At 40.0% G+C, this 18,589-nt stretch overlaps 1 protein-coding gene across 1 annotated transcript; it reads left to right on the top strand.

The window, feature by feature from the left end:
• Positions 1–2,966: 2,966 nt before the first annotated feature.
• Positions 2,967–15,497, top strand: SEMA6D (semaphorin 6D; the record flags this gene model as incomplete). The annotated part of the gene is made up of 18 exons (XM_079541144.1): positions 2,967–3,075; positions 3,443–3,554; positions 4,131–4,191; positions 4,422–4,484; positions 4,568–4,669; positions 4,891–4,981; positions 5,264–5,383; positions 5,825–5,913; positions 6,650–6,867; positions 6,976–7,107; positions 7,318–7,473; positions 7,556–7,729; positions 8,470–8,610; positions 8,714–8,791; positions 9,592–9,683; positions 10,029–10,085; positions 11,899–12,066; positions 14,194–15,497. The coding sequence occupies 18 exons, from the start codon at positions 2,967–2,969 to the stop codon at positions 15,495–15,497; spliced, it is 3,267 nt and encodes a 1,088-aa protein (XP_079397270.1).
• Between the last annotated feature and the right edge of the window lie 3,092 nt (positions 15,498–18,589).

The raw sequence follows: 18,589 nt of genomic DNA, 5'->3' as shown, positions 1-18,589 counted from the left end.
TAAAGTCCTGTTCCAAGGGATTCTCTGATTATCTGCAGAACAGCTGCTCTTCAAGTTCATTATCTTTGCAGTGGTTCTGATCTCAAGTTTGTGTCCAGCCAGCTAAAAGGTGCATTTAAATGCTTCTTAAAGCAGGTGCCTTTGTGTCAGTGTGTTAGAAATCAGGGTACTGTTCATTTTCTGGAGATAATTTAATGAGCAAAACATTAAGGAAACCTGAGCTGACCTGGCTGGGTATGGGCTGCTGACCCCATCCAGTTCTGTACATAAGTGTTACCACCTCTTCTGTGTTTTTACAGTTCATATCTGGTGTATGTTCAGAGTTTTCAGGGTTTTTTCTCGAGGAATCCATAAATGTGGGTTTGTTTCAGTTCCTGATGCAGTCTCTGGGGAAACACATCCCATGGTTTTACATTTACGGAGGTTTGCCTTGTTTTCTGAGGACTACAGGTTGGGATTACAGCGTGCTGAATTGTGACCCGATCTGAGAGAACAGTCTCGCTCTTGTTGTACCTGATGCTTTGGTTTTTTCCTTTCTGGTTTTGTGACAGTGGTATTTTTAGGCCCTGGCTGTAGTGACTCGTATGCAGCTAACTGCCCTTTTGTTCTCAGCCGCCTTCTGAGACCAGCACACAGTATTTGAAGGAAATTTCATGCAAGTTTCAAATTTGTTGCCCCCACTGAATGCTTCCTCGATGAGATGCTGGGAGGAAAGAGGAAATAAAGAACTTCTTCCTAATATATGCCCATACCAGCAGAAGTTGTACAACTTCCAGGCTGTATACATTTTGCAGCCGGGATAAGGTGTCTGAGTCACAGTGTGCAGCCATGAACCACCTCATCTTCTATGCTAACTAAGTTTCCATGGCTGGGAGACCGTCTTGCTCTGTGCCTGCTTGTGTTCATTCTCTAAGAAAGCAAGGCTTCAGGGAGGGCTTTTACTCAGCACTGGATAGATGTTCCTGCCCAGCATGTGCCAGTTAGGTGCCTTCCTGCCTCTCCTCTCCCTGGGACAGCAGTGGGGCAGATTTTTGGAGTCTGCTCCAAAAAAGGGACCATGTAACCACTAATGATTTGTTATTGTGTCTGGGAGTCTCTGTGCTGCAGGACTTTGCTGAAATATGCTTTTGCAAGAAAGAACTAATTTGAGTAACTTTATTAATTCCAGTTTGTTTTAAGTTTGCTCATTAGTAATGTAATGCAAGATGCTTCAGCTGGAGAGGCCATGTCAGGACAAGGAGGAGCAGAGGGAAAGTGCCAGGAATCATTAGTGTTTATTAACCACTGCACTCATCAATCTTGAGTGAGAGCACAGCCCATCCGTTCTAGACGGGTGGACTGGGATACAGGAATATCATTACCAGGGGAAAATGCTCCTTTTCAGGTCAGTCTGTGATGGCCGGGCGTTCAGACAACCCCACAGTCACACTGCCCTCACCAAACAGCGCCTGCACTGCCACTGGTCTCCTCGCAGCCTGACCTGAACTCAGAGAGCTCAGCAGCTCTGGATGGAAGGAGCCTTGCCCCTAGCCAGCTGTAGGATTAATTAACAAATACAGTTTTCTCAACCCAAGTAAACATTACTAAAAGGTTAAGTGTTGTTATGAAGGGTTTTTTTTAATTGCTTTTCAAATTATTAAATGATTAATACTTAAGTGCTTTGCTGGATCAGGCCTGGCACTTTGTGCTGGCAATGGATACATCTCACAGCAATTTTAATGCTAAAATTGAAAGGCTTTTTTTAATTTTTTTAAATTTTTTTCTGTTCAGAGAATGCATTTAATAACTGATTCCAGCAACTGCATGGCATTGGAGTGGTGACTCAAAGCTCTGACCTGTGAATCGGGGCTGAATGGATGCTTCCAAAAGGTTGGAGGAGGGACTAGTACTCCATTTGCCAGGTTTCTAATGAGAAATATAACCCCTGCCCAGACCACTTGTGGTTGTTACAGATCGTATTTCACTTTGAGATGTTTTCTTGCATCCTACCCAAATTGCAGCTTGAGTTCTGCTCACTAAAATATCTCTGCAGTTTAATTGGAGAAGCGATGTTTCCATTTCCCTCTTAAAAACTTTGCTGTATAATGCTGTGCTGCTATCACAATATGTGCTGTGTAATATATAGAGCATATACCAAACAAGCAAAAGCAAACATAGCAAACCCTGAAAGCTGCTGGTGAGTTGCAAGCTTTTGTTGGTAGTGGTTGGAAGTGGGGGAAAGCAGGATCTTAGGCAGCCCATACGGCACCATGATTGGAGTTTCTTTGCCACACTTGCATATCATGCATCAAATCCTGTTGCACTACCAAGGCAGTGTTTGTGCATTTACTGTGCACGTGTGTGGACCACAACACCAGGCATCTGGTCCCGGATAGAAAGGCTTTTGCAATGAGCATGTTAGGCTTAGCTTTGTGATGGCACAGCCTAGAAACAAGCAATAATTTTAAAACATGGAATGGCTGTTCAGACAGATTGCGTGTGTCATGACTTTTTGTGGATAAGATTTAGGCATTTTATGGGGAAAGGATGTTATTGGATGACATTCGGTGATAGAGGGGATGGAAAGAGATTGCAGTTTAATTAAAATTCTAATCCGAAGTTTGACAATTTTTCTTGCCAGGTCAGCAGCCTGCATGTTCTGTTTATTATTCCCGTGAATTAAATGGGCTGGCAATCATCAGCTTCTTCAGAAATGCCTGTAAATCCACCTAAAAATTAGCAAACACCCAGATGTTTCAGAGCAGCTTTGAGCAGGGATATGACATGCAGGGTTTTCCACCAGTGTGCGCACAGGAGCCTCTCATAAGCACACTGCTGGTGCCAGTGCTCAAATGCAAAGGAGATGCACCATTTGCAGTAGGAAGTCACAATGCTTGTCCTGCACTGCTGCAATCTCACGACCCTGTTCCTGTTTTCAGGTAGTTTAACGGTGTCTCCAGGAAGGCAGCACTCATCGTTCACCAGCCATGAGGCTTCCTCTGCTCTGCGCCTCTGTGATGCTAATGAGTCTGTCCCAGTGCCGAGCTGTCAGCTTTCCTGAAGATGAGGACCCTATTAACATTGTTGACTACCACTGTAAGTAATCTGCAAATGGTGCCAGACACTGGGGAAAGGCTTGCTTTTTTTTTTTTTTTAAATCCTTGGGAAGTTAAGTTAAGAAAAAGATCTGTTTCCTTTCAAATTGAAATGTGTTTACTGGCTTTGTATCTTTAATAGAACACTTAATCATTTTCTTAAAAAAGCAATCAGAAATACAGCAATAACTTCAGGAAAAAGAACGTTTGCTGACATTAGCCATCTTTTTTTCATTTATATTCAAGACATTACTCAAGGAATTTAGTTTAAACCCTTCTACACCTAGTATATACAGCTAATCAATGCCATATATTGATTCTTTAGCTCTATAATCCTGAGTGATGGTGTAGCCCACTTTTACTTGCAGATTCAAGGCAATATCCAGTATTTAGAGGACGCCCTTCAGGCAATGAATCTCAGCACAGACTGGACTTCCAACTGATGCTGAAAATTCGAGACACACTTTATATCGCTGGCAGGTAATTTTCCTTCAGTCAGTTCATTAGATTAAAATTCTTTTCTCTTCTGGTTTTGCATTAATGTGTAAAATTCATTTAGAAAAATCTGCAGAATATGATAAAAATTAGAACTGGGGGAGGACTTCCCAGAGAAATACGCCATATCTTTGACCAGCGCATGGAAATTGGATTTGAAGGCTGCAGTTACTGTAGTCACGCTAAACCCAGTGATCAAATACTCTTTTCCCTCTTTTATATTCCTGCCCTGATAAAAACCTCTCCTGATTATGTTAAACTTGGACTGACACATCAGGGACGCAGGAAATGAGTATGAAACACTTCAATGTTTAGAGTCTGGATTAGTCTTCAGCATAATGGAAAGGCAGAGTAAGAACTGGACAGTGTCAGTGCTACCTAAGGACCACACCAACAAGAGTCACCAGCGCCCTGTGCCCATGTCCAAACCTCTCACATTTGTTGCACACAGAAAATCCATAAGCATTTCGTAAAAACTTCTCGTCTAACAAAATAGATTTATCAAAACTAAGTCTAACTAATTAATGAATTGATTTGTGTCTTTTTACTGCTTGCAAACAGGGATCAAGTTTACACTGTAAACTTAAATGAAGTTCCAAAATCAGAAGTTACTCCAAGCAGGGTGAGTAGATTAAAGAACGGCAAAGGAGGCCAGTTTTTTCCGTCCCTTTTTCCTTCCCTTTTTCCTTCCCTTTTTCCTTCCCTTTTTCCTTCCCTTTTTCCTTCCCTTTTTCCTTCCCTTTTTCCTTCCCTTTTTCCTTCCCTTTTTCCTTCCCTTTTTCCTTCCCTTTTTCCCTTTTGCAGGGCTTTTTCTGAAATGAAAATGAAAATTTTCTTTTCTGATTTGAACAGAAATTGACATGGAGGTCAAGGCAGCAGGACAGAGAGAACTGTGCTATGAAAGGAAAACATAAAGTAAGTTTATCCATGCATTGTCATACAGAAATGTGAATTATATATTCAGAAATGCGATTAATACATTTTAAATCTCTTTTCAGGATGAATGCCATAACTTCATTAAAGTCTTTGTTCCAAGAAATGATGAGATGGTGTTTGTCTGTGGAACAAATGCATTTAATCCTATGTGCAGATACTATCGGGTAAGAATATTGAATATGTCATTAAGGTGTTGCTGGTTTTGCTTGCCCCAATTATGCTGTTGCAAATAGCCAGCCAGTGTGACTGGAGAGTGTTTCAAGGTGAAATAAAACCAGACAGAAGCCAATTTGCCAAATTAAGTTTAGTGAAATGATAATGTTATGTTTTTTGCCAGTATACGAAACAGAAATGACAGTGTCACCCATTTATTTTTCTTCTCTAGCTGAGTACCTTAGACTATGATGGGGAGGAAATTAGTGGTTTGGCAAGATGCCCATTTGATGCCAGACAAACCAATGTCGCCCTCTTTGCTGGTAAGAACTTTTGCTTGTAATGAGTCTAAATGATTAATGACACTAAAGGAGCCAGGGAGCTTTTAAAGCTAGCACAGGAAAGCTAAAGGTGTCAAGGTGCCTCTGCTCTTAAATTTTTTAAAGGGCCTCCAAAGGATTAGAAGCTGACCTGTTAATAAATAGGTTAGATCAATTTGGGGAAGAATGGCAGTAAAATAAAAAGGGAGGGGGGAATACAGACTAGTCAGAATTCTGTAGATTACTAAATACCTCTTAATACTACATTTTCAACTTCTGTTTTAGATGGAAAATTGTATTCAGCAACAGTAGCAGATTTCCTGGCAAGTGATGCTGTTATTTATCGCAGCATGGGAGATGGATCTGCCCTAAGAACAATAAAGTATGATTCCAAATGGATAAAAGGTAATCTGGGGGAGTATCTTCCCATATACATGGTGAATGTAATTTCAGCAGCACACAGGTCAGATAATTCACAGCCAGCGTGCTTTGCACACGTGCTACAGCATAGCAAACATGCAGCTTTCAGTGCAGCATGATCACAGTAAGAAAGGGCCTCATAACCAATAAAGCAGTTTTTTGTTGTTAAGCGCATCAATGAGTGATACCTGAGCTGAAATGCAGTTCCTTTGAAGCTTCTTCTTATAGTCTATTAGCCAACACTAAAAGCCTTATGGTTCATATGAGTGCACTCATATTTGGACGTCCTGATGTGTCTGGAGGGATGGAGGCAGTGTTAGCTGGTATGGACCTTTGGGAGAAGCCACTGAGTTGCACAGTGCAGCCAGTGTTGTATGCTGACTGAACAGTTCTCTGAAGTAACTTTTTCCTTGCTCTTCATTACAGAGCCACACTTTCTCCATGCCATAGAATATGGGAACTACGTGTATTTCTTCTTTCGCGAAATTGCTGTAGAGCACAATAATTTAGGCAAGGTGGGTATCCTTCCAGCAAGCTCTCATGAGCCTTGGCAGAATTAGATCATCAAAAAAGTAGCAGTAACAAGTACAGCTTACAATGTGAAATAAGGCTGTAGTACCAAATTTATGCAGTTATTCCAAAATTACAGTTTACAGGCAGAGAAAAAAAACCACAACAGTGCATTCTTCTACCAAAAAGTTATTGGTATTCTTCATGCCTTGCAGTTAGGAGAGCTCTATGCAGGTATCTTTTGGTGTAGCTGTTGCCTTAACACATGTGACAGTTAATGGAATATCTGGGTGGGCTTTATTTCCATGCTTATAAAAGAAACAAAAGAACACAAAAGAAGAGTTTCAAAGAAGTTTCTCTAATGTCCGTAGATATTGAATAATTCAGTCATACCACTGCAGAGTATAATGCTAATGCCTTACTGTGGAAGGATATTCTATAATGAATTATTAACTTCTTCACACGTGATTAATTAAAGTCTTTAAATCTCACTAACAATATGATTTTGAATGGAAAAAAGGTGGGGACAAGCTGGCGGAGTTACATTTGCTTGGCGATGCATTAAGATGCCTATGCACTAGCAGCTAAACATTGTTTGCTTTCTTCCTTTCTGCACAGATAAGTGGCAACTGTATCCTGTTAAAATTATCTTCAGTGTGTTATTAACGGCTCAGAAACAAGCACTTTTGCCCTTGAATCTCTCAGCCCTTCCTTCCGTTTCCATTTTTCCACCCTTCACAGGCCGTGTATTCCCGTGTGGCACGCATATGCAAAAATGACATGGGGGGTTCCCAGAGAGTCCTGGAAAAACATTGGACATCCTTTCTGAAAGCTCGGCTCAACTGCTCCGTTCCTGGGGATTCGTTCTTCTACTTTGATGTTCTGCAGTCTATCACAGACATAATAGAAATCAATGGAATCCCCACAGTCGTCGGTGTATTCACTACACAGCTCAACAGGTGAGAGATGAGCAACTTTACATCAAAAGTAGTTCTCTGGTTCTCTCTTGCACTGAGATTGGTGCTATTGTAGGCTGAGTTCTTGCGACTCTTCTTCTTATTTTACAGCATCCCTGGTTCAGCAGTGTGTGCTTTCAGCATGGATGACATTGAGAAGGTCTTCAAAGGGAGATTTAAAGAACAAAAAACTCCTGACTCTGTTTGGACAGCTGTACCTGAAGACAAGGTACCAAAGCCAAGGTAAAAAGTTTTTCCTCGTGGTACTATAAAGTTGTCCTTATAAAGAGATACTTTAAATCAGCTGCACTCTTGAGTGTTGTATTGGTTAAAAAAAAAAAATAAAGCAAGCAGAGCTTTACTCTTCAACCATAAGGATGCTCATTAGCAGGCTGCCTTCTCTCATTAACTGAAATACCAAGAGGAGAAAAAACAGTGTTGTTCTCCTTTCAGACCTGGCTGCTGTGCAAAACATGGCCTAGCAGAAGCTTACAAAACCTCCATTGATTTCCCAGACGAAACATTGTCCTTCATCAAATCTCATCCTTTGATGGATTCAGCTGTTCCCTCCATCATTGAGGAGCCTTGGTTTACCAAAACACGCGTCAGGTATGACATCATTCAAAAAATGAAGCATGTGAAAAGAAGAAAGCACGCTGTTTGTTAATGATTTGTCTTTTGGCCTTGATAGATACAGATTGACAGCAATTGCTGTAGACCACGCTGCTGGACCACATCAGAACTACACAGTCATATTTGTTGGCTCTGAAGCAGGAGTAGTACTTAAAATCTTGGCAAAGACCAGACCTTTCTCTTTGAATGACAGTGTGTTACTGGAAGAGATTGAAGCATATAACCACGCAAAGTAAGTATTATGAGAACACCTGAAATATATAGCTTTTTATCTTGTTCAGTACCAAGGTAAACAAAAATGATAGTGAACCAAAACTAATTCATTAATGTCAACTTCATTGCTTGTTTGTCATTTCACAATGTCTCTCATGTTGAATAACCTGAAAATATTTGGTTATTTGCCATTTTGCTTGAGTGAACATCACAATTCCACTGTAGTGACGTCAGTGATACAGTCTAATTCTTCTACAAATACACTTCTTCCTGAATGTCAAACATCAGAACAATCTGCTGCTGTTCGAAAGAAATGATGAGAGCTTATCTTGAGTATTTCTCAACAGTAACCAATAATATATAAACTGTATCTAATCATTGTAAACTTGTTTATTCAGGAGTGAAGAATTTGGGAGTGGAAGCATTCCAGTTAGACTGGCACCCAGTTGGAACTCTTGTTCTGTGCTGTTGAAATATTTATGCCAACTGTGAGAACCAAAAAAAAAAAAAAAAAAAAAATGTGTTTTCCCCACATGTTCAAAACAGTTTACCTAGCTGTAAATGAGAGTCAGAAGCCAGCATCTGATAACCCATAGGTCTGTTTGCAAATCACGCATCAGAGAGTAGTAAGTTACATTCATACATGTAAGAAGTCTAATTTCAGTATCTACATGGTCTTTAATAAATAGTTTTCAATGTAAACTCTGACCAAAGTACTGCAGTTGTAAAACAACAGCTTCCATTATTTTTGCTGACCAGGTGTAATGCTGAGAACGAGGATGACAGAAGAGTCATTTCCCTTCAGTTGGATAGAGACCACCATGCTCTGTTTGTGGCGTTCTCCAGCTGTGTCATTAGAATTCCTCTGAGCCGGTGTGAGCGTCACGGGTCATGTAAAAAGTACGGCCCTGTTCCTGAACTCCCCTTAAAGGAGGGGTGCCAACACCTCTAAAGAAGGAAGTAAAAAAAATGCATGGTTTTTTGTTTTTTTTTCTCTTGCAAGGGCATGTATTGCTTCTCGGGATCCATACTGTGGCTGGTTAGACCACGAGGTGTGTGGGAGAGTGACACCAGGCATGCCGTAAGTACTACTTTTCAAATTAGGCCGACATCTCTACTATGTCTTTATAGACTACACAGGGCTGTATCCTGTGCCTGTTCTTGGCACTTCATTAATAAATCTCCATTTTTCCTAGAGCTGTTTTTCCTAGATACTATACATGCAAAGAGAACATGACCTAATTATGCAATCTCTAGGTGAAGACTTCAGTGGGAGTTTCACATGTGTGTGTGCGTGTGAGAGGACAAGCAGACTTGTAGGATGAGATGTTGGAAGCAGGCAGTCAACAAATTGCTGCCTGTAAACCTGTGCAGTTCAGACAGGGCAGTACACACCATCTCCTCCCAGGCATGCTCACAGTCAATTGCAAATAGGAAAACACAGGTTTCAGACTTGGAAAAAAAGTAAGATTTTGCCTCCACGCTGAGGTTAGGGTGATATATATACATGTCAAAGGCTTTTTGCACAAATCAAGTCAGTAATATAGAGTGCATCAGCAGCTGTATCTTAAAATGAAGCCTTTGTAGCAGGGCCAGTATAATTGCATAGTTGTACCCCAAACCAAGAGGACGCCCAATGTAGAAGATCCAATGAGTTTGCTATGAAGAAAATATGATCTTTTTGGTTTCCTAGCATGAGCACGTATATTCAGTGTTAAAGCCCAGATGTAATTAACTTGTATATTTTGTAAAACATGTTTTTTGGTCTTACGCTATTGCTCTTGCCTCTCCAAGGTGACAGAACAAGTATGATTCAATTTCTTGCTTCCAGAAAAAAAAAAAAATCACCATTTGTTTCCCTATTAATACTGTTAATTGCAGGTTCTCTTTGTTTGTTTCATACAACCACAGCACTGGAGGATATGTGCAAGATGTGGAATATGGCAACACAGCACAGCTTGGGGACTGCCATGGTAAGACATAGCCATTGCTTTTCATTTGTAATGTCTCAGCAATAGTCTGTGGCCACACTTCACTGTAGCTGGTAAATTTATTATGAGCTTTTCAGTAACATGAACGCATCACCTGGCGTGACTGTGAATGTTCACAAAGCTGAGCTTTTTTGGTCCTGTGTGGCAGAGTTTTCTTTCTTCTCCTTCACCGATTTGCAACTATTTGGGGTCTACAGGAAAGTATTGAAGAATTTATTTTTTAAAAGTAGTAATATTTTAGTTTTTATTTCCCGTCACTCAGGTCTGAGATCTTTTGCTTTCTTTTTGTTACTTTTTACTGATTACTTGTTCCTTTAATTCTTTTAGAAATTTTGCCTACTACAGCTACACCAGATTACAAAATATTTGGGGACCCAACATCTGGTTAGTTTTTTTTAATTTTTTGAATTAATGACCTTTACTTTCCTTCAGTTCAGCATTTTCAGCCCTTTTTTCCTTCCTTTTGCACAGTTGGCAATCCTTCATTTTTGTGCTTTTACTCATGTTCCCACTGATGGTAAAGATAGTGAGACTCTTCTCACTCAGCACTTCACCCTGTGTAGTCGCATGTTAACAGCTCATTATTTATTGAGACATCTTTTATTAAAGAGCCTGATTAACATAGATGACATCTTCACTGCACGAAAGTCCACTAAGCTTTACTCTGTATCCTCAGCCATGCATTTGTGAATGCCCCTGTTGGTCATCTCTAGTAGATGAATGGCAGAATTTCATCATCTTCCTCCTTACCTCTCCTTTTCTCCTTCCTCCTTTCCCAGCAAGCTTTTGGCACAAATACACATTTTCTATAATGTGTATTTTCTATATTTTTAAAATGTTTTAAGTAGTTTGTGCTAATGGAAAAAAATATAACATCACAAACTGTCTAGCTTAATGAGAAGTTGTGTAGAAAAAGGTGGCTTAGAAAATTTTAGGCATTGTTGTCAAATGGACTTTCATATCCTTTCTACTTTCAGTGATTTTTTTCTAACAGTGTTTTTGGTGTCAGCCCTTGGTGTGTTCCAGGAGTCAGGACCCAGTGCTCCTCTGTTGAACTCAAAAGCAGAACCTTGTTGTTGACTTCAACAGGAACAAGACTGAGCCCTGATTTTTCTAGTGTTTGTTTATGCCTGGAACTTGGTCTGTGTTTTCAAACTAAGGGCACATTCCAGACTGGCAAATCTGAAAAGCATCTCTTCATATGCTCAGTTTGTAGAAGTGTTGCAAATTATTTTTGTTTTAGTTTCTGATTATATTTCTGTAATCTGAAGCAATGTCTGAGACACGTATCTTCCATAGGTATATATATATATATATATATATATATACACACCCATAATGTAATTTAGAGATTCAATTAGGAAAGCAAAACAAAACAGTGTCATTTGGAAATGCTTATCAAGCAAATTTTCAACCTGGTCTTTTACAATAGCTACAATTTAACCTGTTTTTCAAGTCCTGATTGAGCGTGCTTTTGGAGTACTGTCAGAATTCTAAGCTGCAGCCATTCATGCCTAGACCTCCTGGGACAGTCAACACAGAATACTTGAGTGTGCAAAGTGGTCTTCAGATTGTAAACCCAATTTGTTTCCTCCTCGTGCATTTTCACATAGGCAATAGTGATTCTGTTCAGTAAGTGTACTACAAAGAAGCCAAGATCTATAAGTACTGTTCCTTAGGAGCCATTACAAAATAGAGGTTAAAAACATTCCTTTCATCGTCCCTCAAGAAATGGCTTATTCAGCAGTTCCTGGTGTACTGTAGCAGCACTAATGGAGCCGATCTGGTTTCTGAGGAGTAACCTGTAGTAAGCATGTATATTTCTAAGTAATTTTTTTTTAAGATGTGTAGAAGGTAATGGAATATGTTGTCTCCAGTGAACAGTATAGCAATTAAGTAGAGTCAGTTCTGCTTTTCATCTCCACCAGTTGCTTACGTTAACTTTTGCATTGCTTTCATGTTTGACTTCTCTGGCTTTTTGGCTAGCAGCTGTTGATGTTTTAATGTATTTTTGTCATACTTAAAAGTTTTGAACCAATTGATTTTAATCAGCCCTCTGTACTTCCGTGGGCTGCATTTTGCTCTGTCAAGTAACCTCCCTTTAAAAGCTGTCTGCAGCTATAGCTTAGAAATACCGTGAAACAGTGAGGAAAGCCTGACTGTAATACACATTAATAAAATCTGTTTGCCACCACAGACATGAAGTTCTCCTCAGCTTCCATTACCACAATGGCAAGTATCCCAGTTATATCACCTAGAGTGATTGGTTCCTGGAAACCTAAAGTGACTGGCTCTCGGAAATTTGTAGTTCAAGATGACCCAAACACTTCTGATTATTCTGATCCATTATCAGGTGTCCCAAAGGGTAAGGCCTTACCAGGGAATACATTGCAGCTGAATGGAAACCTGATAGTCTCAGCATTTCTAAGGTTTAAACGTGACAGCCATGATTGTTGGGCTATACTTCATACCCATTTCCTGTGAATATGCAGACAGTGCAATCATGATTCTCATACCTCTTTAACCAGCATACAGAGTGCTGCTTAGAGCTTATAATGGGGACATGCAGATGCTCAGCATCTCAGTGTTGGGGTGCTCCAAAACTCCCATAAAATCAGTGGATGCACTAAAAAAAAAAATCTATCTGCACCTCTGGTGGTGGTTTTCAAAGGAGTCCAGTTTGGAAAAGAATATTAGTCCTTGTGAGCAGTTGCTTACAAGAGCTGAATTTTCTTGTTGTTTTGCTTTTGTTTTTGATTTTTGGGGGGGGCTGATGAGTAGGGGAGGAACCGAGGCAAAACTCAGCTCCGTGACAGATTCATGTTTTAAGTGGAGCACATCCCAAACTACTCCTCCCTGCAGCACTTTTGTGAAAACGTGGTCAGATCTGAGTAAGGATGTACTGAATTTCCCATTCTCTGGATATGAGGATCCAATTACAAATGATCTCCTCAGTACATGGAGACACAGACACAGTTTTTAATCTGAACACAGAAAGAAACATGTACCACATGTAATTCATCTTTCTGTAGCTGTTCTTTCAGCTAAGTGAAGCTTTGATTAGGCTCTTATAGCAACAAAGATTTCAATTCAGCAGGACTATGCAGTCAATCAAAGACTCAAGAAGCTTCCAACCCCATAAAGAAAACTTAAAAGAAGTCTTCATCAGTGTACAGAATAGCAGGGTGACAGGCATGTTTGCACAATTCTGTATTCTGAAAAATCTCTCTAGCCAAAAAACATTTCTATTTTTATTACCATTCACCAAAACATATCAGGTTTCCTATCAGCCATTATAGCAGTGCATTTGTCATTTTAATTTGTTGCAGTTATTTTCCATTTTGCTTTAAGTTTTTTTGTTATCATTTGCTCTTGGTTCTGAATCACATTTTGTGTCATAGCTATTAGTGAACTTTACTCATGTTCTTCTTCTGCACTGTACCATTAAAATCTATAGCCCTGAAAGTTAACAATGTTCAAAGGCCTTGCCTCTAACAAAAATGAATCTGTAGCTTCAGTCTTGCTCTTTTGTGTGAACGTCCTTTGGGACAGTTAACAGAATTACTTCCATTAAGAACTAACATTATCTTAGCTGCAAGATGTCTGTGGTTGCTATAAAAAATCTCAAAAAACAAAGGGAGCTGGTTAATACGTGAATCACAAACTAATCCAGTACTCAACTTTTGTCTAAACAAAAAGTTTTCTAGATTTTAACACTGTATAGTAACTTAACCTTGCAAGGTGTGGTTTTTTCTATATTATGCAAGTATTCTTTTTTGTTATTGACTATAAGTAGAAAGGAAAACTTGTGCTTTAATAGAACGCTGTAATCTTTAACTTAAAAAATTGTATGCTTACCTTATCAAACTGTGCCATTCCAAGGCTAGCGAGCTGCAGATGGATTAGTTTACAAGTTTTGCACCATATTATATTGATGTGGTTTTAACAATGCACTATGTAAGTTATACAGTTCTATGTAACATTTGCATAATCCTGTCTCTCTTTTGATACTGATTTATGAGTTGGGCAGAAAATTGAGAGAGAAATCCATCTATGAGTTATTAATTGCTGTCTGGCCCAGTAGCACCTTCTAACCTCAATTTTCCAGCACAAATCGTTAATGTTAATAGCATTCAGGCCCCGTATTTGTAAGCCTTAAAGGAAATTTAAGGACAGGCTAAACAGATAGCATAGAGTGTACAAACCGAACATAGTATAAGGAGTGAAGCTCTGACGAGCATCAGAGCTTGTCCAAAGAAAGTAGACAGTCTAAATAGAGCTGATCAATGCCAACTCGGTCCTTTTTATTTATAAAATTATTAGCATGCAGCTAATTTTGCAGATTGCAGAGATTGCAGAGAACAGGGGGCACAGAGCGCTCGAAAACTTAAGGCCACTGCTGTCCTTGTGCAAGGCAGGCTAACTACTTCTGAAATAGATCAGTTTTCAGTATGTATGTGTAAATTTATGATACGCTGCATGTCTCTTGCAGGTGTAAGGTGGGAAGTGCAATCGGGAGAGTCCAACCAAATGGTACACATGAATGTCCTAATCACTTGTGTCTTTGCTGCTTTTGTCCTGGGAGCCTTTATTGCGGGAGTGGCCGTGTACTGTTATCGGGACGTGTTTGTACGGAAATCCAGGAAAATACACAAAGATGCAGAATCTGCTCAGTCCTGTACGGACTCCAGCGGGAGCTTTGCTAAACTGAACGGGCTTTTTGACAGTCCTGTCAAGGAGTACCAACAAAACATTGATTCGCCCAAACTCTACACCAACCTGCTGACTAGCAGAAAGGAATTGCCACCAAATGGTGATATGAAGTCCATGATGATGGACCACAGGGGCCAGCCACCGGAATTAGCTGCGCTTCCCACTCCTGAATCCACACCAGTTCTTCAGCAAAAGACTCTGCAAGCCATGAAAAGTCAGTCGGACAAAGCACACAGTAATCTCAATGCTTCACGAAAGGAAACCCCACTGAAAAGCCCTCAGTTTTTTCCTTCCAGTCCTCCACCTCACTCTCCTCTGAGTCACGGACATATCCCTAGTGCTATCGTTCTTCCCAATGCTACTCATGATTACAACACATCTTTCTCAAATTCTAATGCGCACAAGGCAGACAAGAAGATGCAACATATTGATCATCCACTTACAAAACCATCCAGCAAAAGAGACCACAGGAGGTCTGTTGATTCCAGGAACACCCTGAATGATTTTCTGAAGCACTTAAATGAAACTACTAGTAATCCAAAAGCAATTATGGGAGATATTCAAGTGGCCCACCAGACTTTAATGCTGGATCCAATGGGAAATATGTCTGAGATCCCACCTAAAGTTCCCAACAGGGAGGCATCTTTATACTCTCCACCATCAACTCTTCCGAGAAACAGCCCCACAAAACGAGTGGACGTTCCCACCACACCTGCAGTACCGATGACCTCTTTGGAAAGGCAGAGAGGTTATCACAAAAATTCTTCACAAAGGCATTCAATATCTGCCCTTCCTAAAAACTTAAACTCACCAAATGGTGTTTTGTTATCCAGACAGCCCAGTATTAATCGGGGGGGTTATGTGACTCCCACAGCAGGCACAAAGATGGACTACATGCAAGGAACGCCTGTCAGCGTTCACCTCCAGCCTTCCTTGTCCAGGCAAAGCAGTTACACAAGCAATGGCACTCTTCCTCGTACAGGAATAAAGAGGACACCCTCGTTAAAACCTGATGTGCCACCAAAACCCTCATTTGTTCCTCAAACAACATCAGTCAGACCACTGAACAAATACAGTTACTAGGACGCGTCTGTCCTAAAAATGAGAGTGGCATTGACCTGTACAGGTTGTGAGATGATGTTGTGGTAGACACATAAGACAGAGACTTGCTTGTAATTAAAGAGAACAAAGTGGCCAAAGAAACTGTCTTTACTTCAGCAACATCTGTGTCTTGCCACAGGTAGCTACAGCAAGACTTGGTGTACTTGCTGAGAGCAAATGAAAAAAGAAAAACAAAACAAAGGAAAGTGCTGGTCATTACATTTCTTTTGTTTGGAGCTAAGGAGACATGTAGCACAATGGGGTGGGGGCTACTTTACTGTTCTGAATAGCTAAAAAAGCAAACAAACAACAACAAAAAGTTCTTGGGAAAAGAAATCTGTAAGCAAATACTTGAAAAATGGGTTCCATTTTAGACTGCCGTTAAGCGTGGTCCTTCCCATTAAATGTGAACATTTTAATATGTATGCATTCACCTTGCCTCTTGCACAAATGTCAGAAAATGGTAATGTCTCAGTGACTATCTGGGTTAATAATCAATTTGCTGGAATTCAGTCTCTGGCCCAACTGTAGCATTTATTTTTATTTCTTTCTTCTCCTTGTGTGTGGCATTTTGTTTGTGCCACAGATAAAGCTGTGCGTGTGTGTGGGTGTATGTGTGTACTGTACACACTAGGATGTGCTTAGATTCCCATTGCATCTTTTATGCTATGGAATTGTTTACATTGAGCATGACTGAACAAACAGATGACTCTGCCTTCTGCAGCCCATTGGGTTCAGTTTGGCAACAGCCAAGGAAGAACTGTGCGTTGCCGCCAGCCTTCTGCATGACAGCCTTGATGAAGTGTTCACCCAGCAAAAAGAGTGCAGATACCTTTAATTCTCCATAACTCTGTTATGCTGCTATCGATTCAGAGCTGTACATTTCAAACCTAGTCGTTTGGGCTGGGATGGGGGAGTTCAGCTGTGTTTCCACATTGCCTCCATCCAATACCTGGCCACTGTGAACCTGAGCCCCTGTACTTCTCATTGAGGGCAGCTAGTAACAATTCATTCGGCAAAAGCCTGCTTAACTGGAGAAGGTTACACGCTTGTTGCATTTAAAGAAAGATGCCCTGTAGTCTGATAGACTCCTGTCAGTGAAGAAAAAAAAAAAAAAAAAAAGACAGACACATTAATTGGCCTGGCAGAAGCAGTCTGTGAAAAATCAGCAGTAGTGCAATCAATTTGTTTTTGTTGTTTAATGTAAGGTGGTTGTTTTTGTTTTGTTTTTTTTTCCAAAGTCATGCAGGTAATGACAATATTCTGTAAATATTATGTGTGAGTTTACCTGAATCTGTGCATTTTGTGCCTTATTCATGCAAATGATAAAAGTACTAAAAAAAACAAACAAAAAAAAAACAAAAAAAAAACCTGTCAAGTGTTCTCGCTATAGCACATATCTCCTGAGTGCCAGTTGTAAAACCTCTCAACAGCACCCCCCCCCCAAAAAAAAAAAAAAAAGATAATAAGCAAGGATAATTAACAATAACTAAAGGCAGCCTACAATCCAAGAAGACAGCAGCATTAAATCACCTTGCCATGATAAACATTCCACTCCAGCTCTCCGAAGGATCAAACAGTTATAATGTGAAATCAAATGAGGTTTCTAGGGTAATGGAACACCTGCTAAAGTTGTGTAAGCTATTTAGTAGGTTTTACAGTATCCACTTGCAGCTGATGTTCAACACAGATGGCTATTTTAGCTTGCAAACTACACACTACCACATTGTTTATTGAACATAAGTATAGAAATAACCATGGCAGAGGAATGAATTAGCAGGACAAATAACTGCAACGGGTTTCAGAGATGGTGGAGATTTATGTTATGTGTTCGAAGGGGAGAAAAGGTTAGTCACTGAAAACTGGATCTCTTTTACAGAACAAAGAATAAAGGACAGCAGTAGTCATTTTTTCTTGCAAGGCTGTAAGGGACATTTATTTCCTGAGACCTCTGGATCCAAAAATCAATGATCTCTCTTCCTAAACACTTATGTCTTGCAACTAAAACACTACAGATTAATAACATAAAAACGTACTTGGTTGTCAAGAGACAAAAACTGATCTGAATTCACTCTACAAATATTAATTAATAAAGACTTGTGTGAAATCGAAAGATAAATGTATGTGAACCCTGATAACCTCCTGTAACATTGTGCTGCCTTGTAGATGGTAATGTGAGTTCTCTCAGTATTTATGTTGAAATTTCTAACATTCAACCTAGTCTTCATTCTGTTAATTTAATAATAAAAGATGCTTTATCCATTTGTGCAAAGGTAAACGCAGATTGTATCTTTTTTAATGGTACGGCATAAAAAAGTAACCCTTAAATGAAGCTGCTCTATACTATAGAGTACTTTAACATGTATAGATATCTTGTAAACTTGTATTGTGGATGTGTAAATAATACGTTCTTTGGGTTTTTAACACCGCATGTAAAGTGAAAATAAAATATTCCAATGTACCAAATGTGTAAATTCATTGCTGTTAAGGTGGGTTTTAGGTACACTTGTTGGAATTTTAATAGAAATCTGCTTGCCTTTGGTAACTCAGTGAGGAAGGCAGAAAGACATCCCCTCATCAGCATTACAGGGCATCAGACAGCTTGCAGCAGGTGATGATGACACACACAGGTGTACTGCCATTTTCAGTGCAGCTGCATGTCCACACACAGGTTCTTGAAGTTATGCAGACAACTGTCCGCATCCTGAGTGAAATACAAAACATCACAGTAACTAGCATGTATTGCGAGAGTGTAGTGCAGTCAGCGTAGCCACACCAACCAGATGCATTCAGTCTGAAAACTACATAACATACCTCCATATGAAGCTCCTCCGTTGGAGCTTAATCCAAGTTGAGCTCTGTTACCAATCAGCTCCAACTGCAGTGGAGCTCTTGGGGCAGCTCCAGAGGAGGGCCACCAAGATGATCAGAGGACTGGAGCACCTCTCGTACAAGGAAAGGTTGATGGAACTGGGATTGTTTAGCATGGCGGAAAGAGAAGGTTCCAAGGAGACCTCATTGCAGCCTTGCAAAACTTGAAGGGAGCCTATAAACAGGAAGGGGAATGACTGTTT

This window comes from Tetrao urogallus (genome assembly GCF_951394365.1).
Source record: "Tetrao urogallus genome assembly, chromosome: 11".
In the NCBI taxonomy this organism is placed as follows: Eukaryota; Metazoa; Chordata; class Aves; order Galliformes; family Phasianidae; genus Tetrao; species Tetrao urogallus.
Note: the sequence above shows the minus strand (reverse complement) of the source record. Positions and strands in the feature narration are given on the sequence as shown.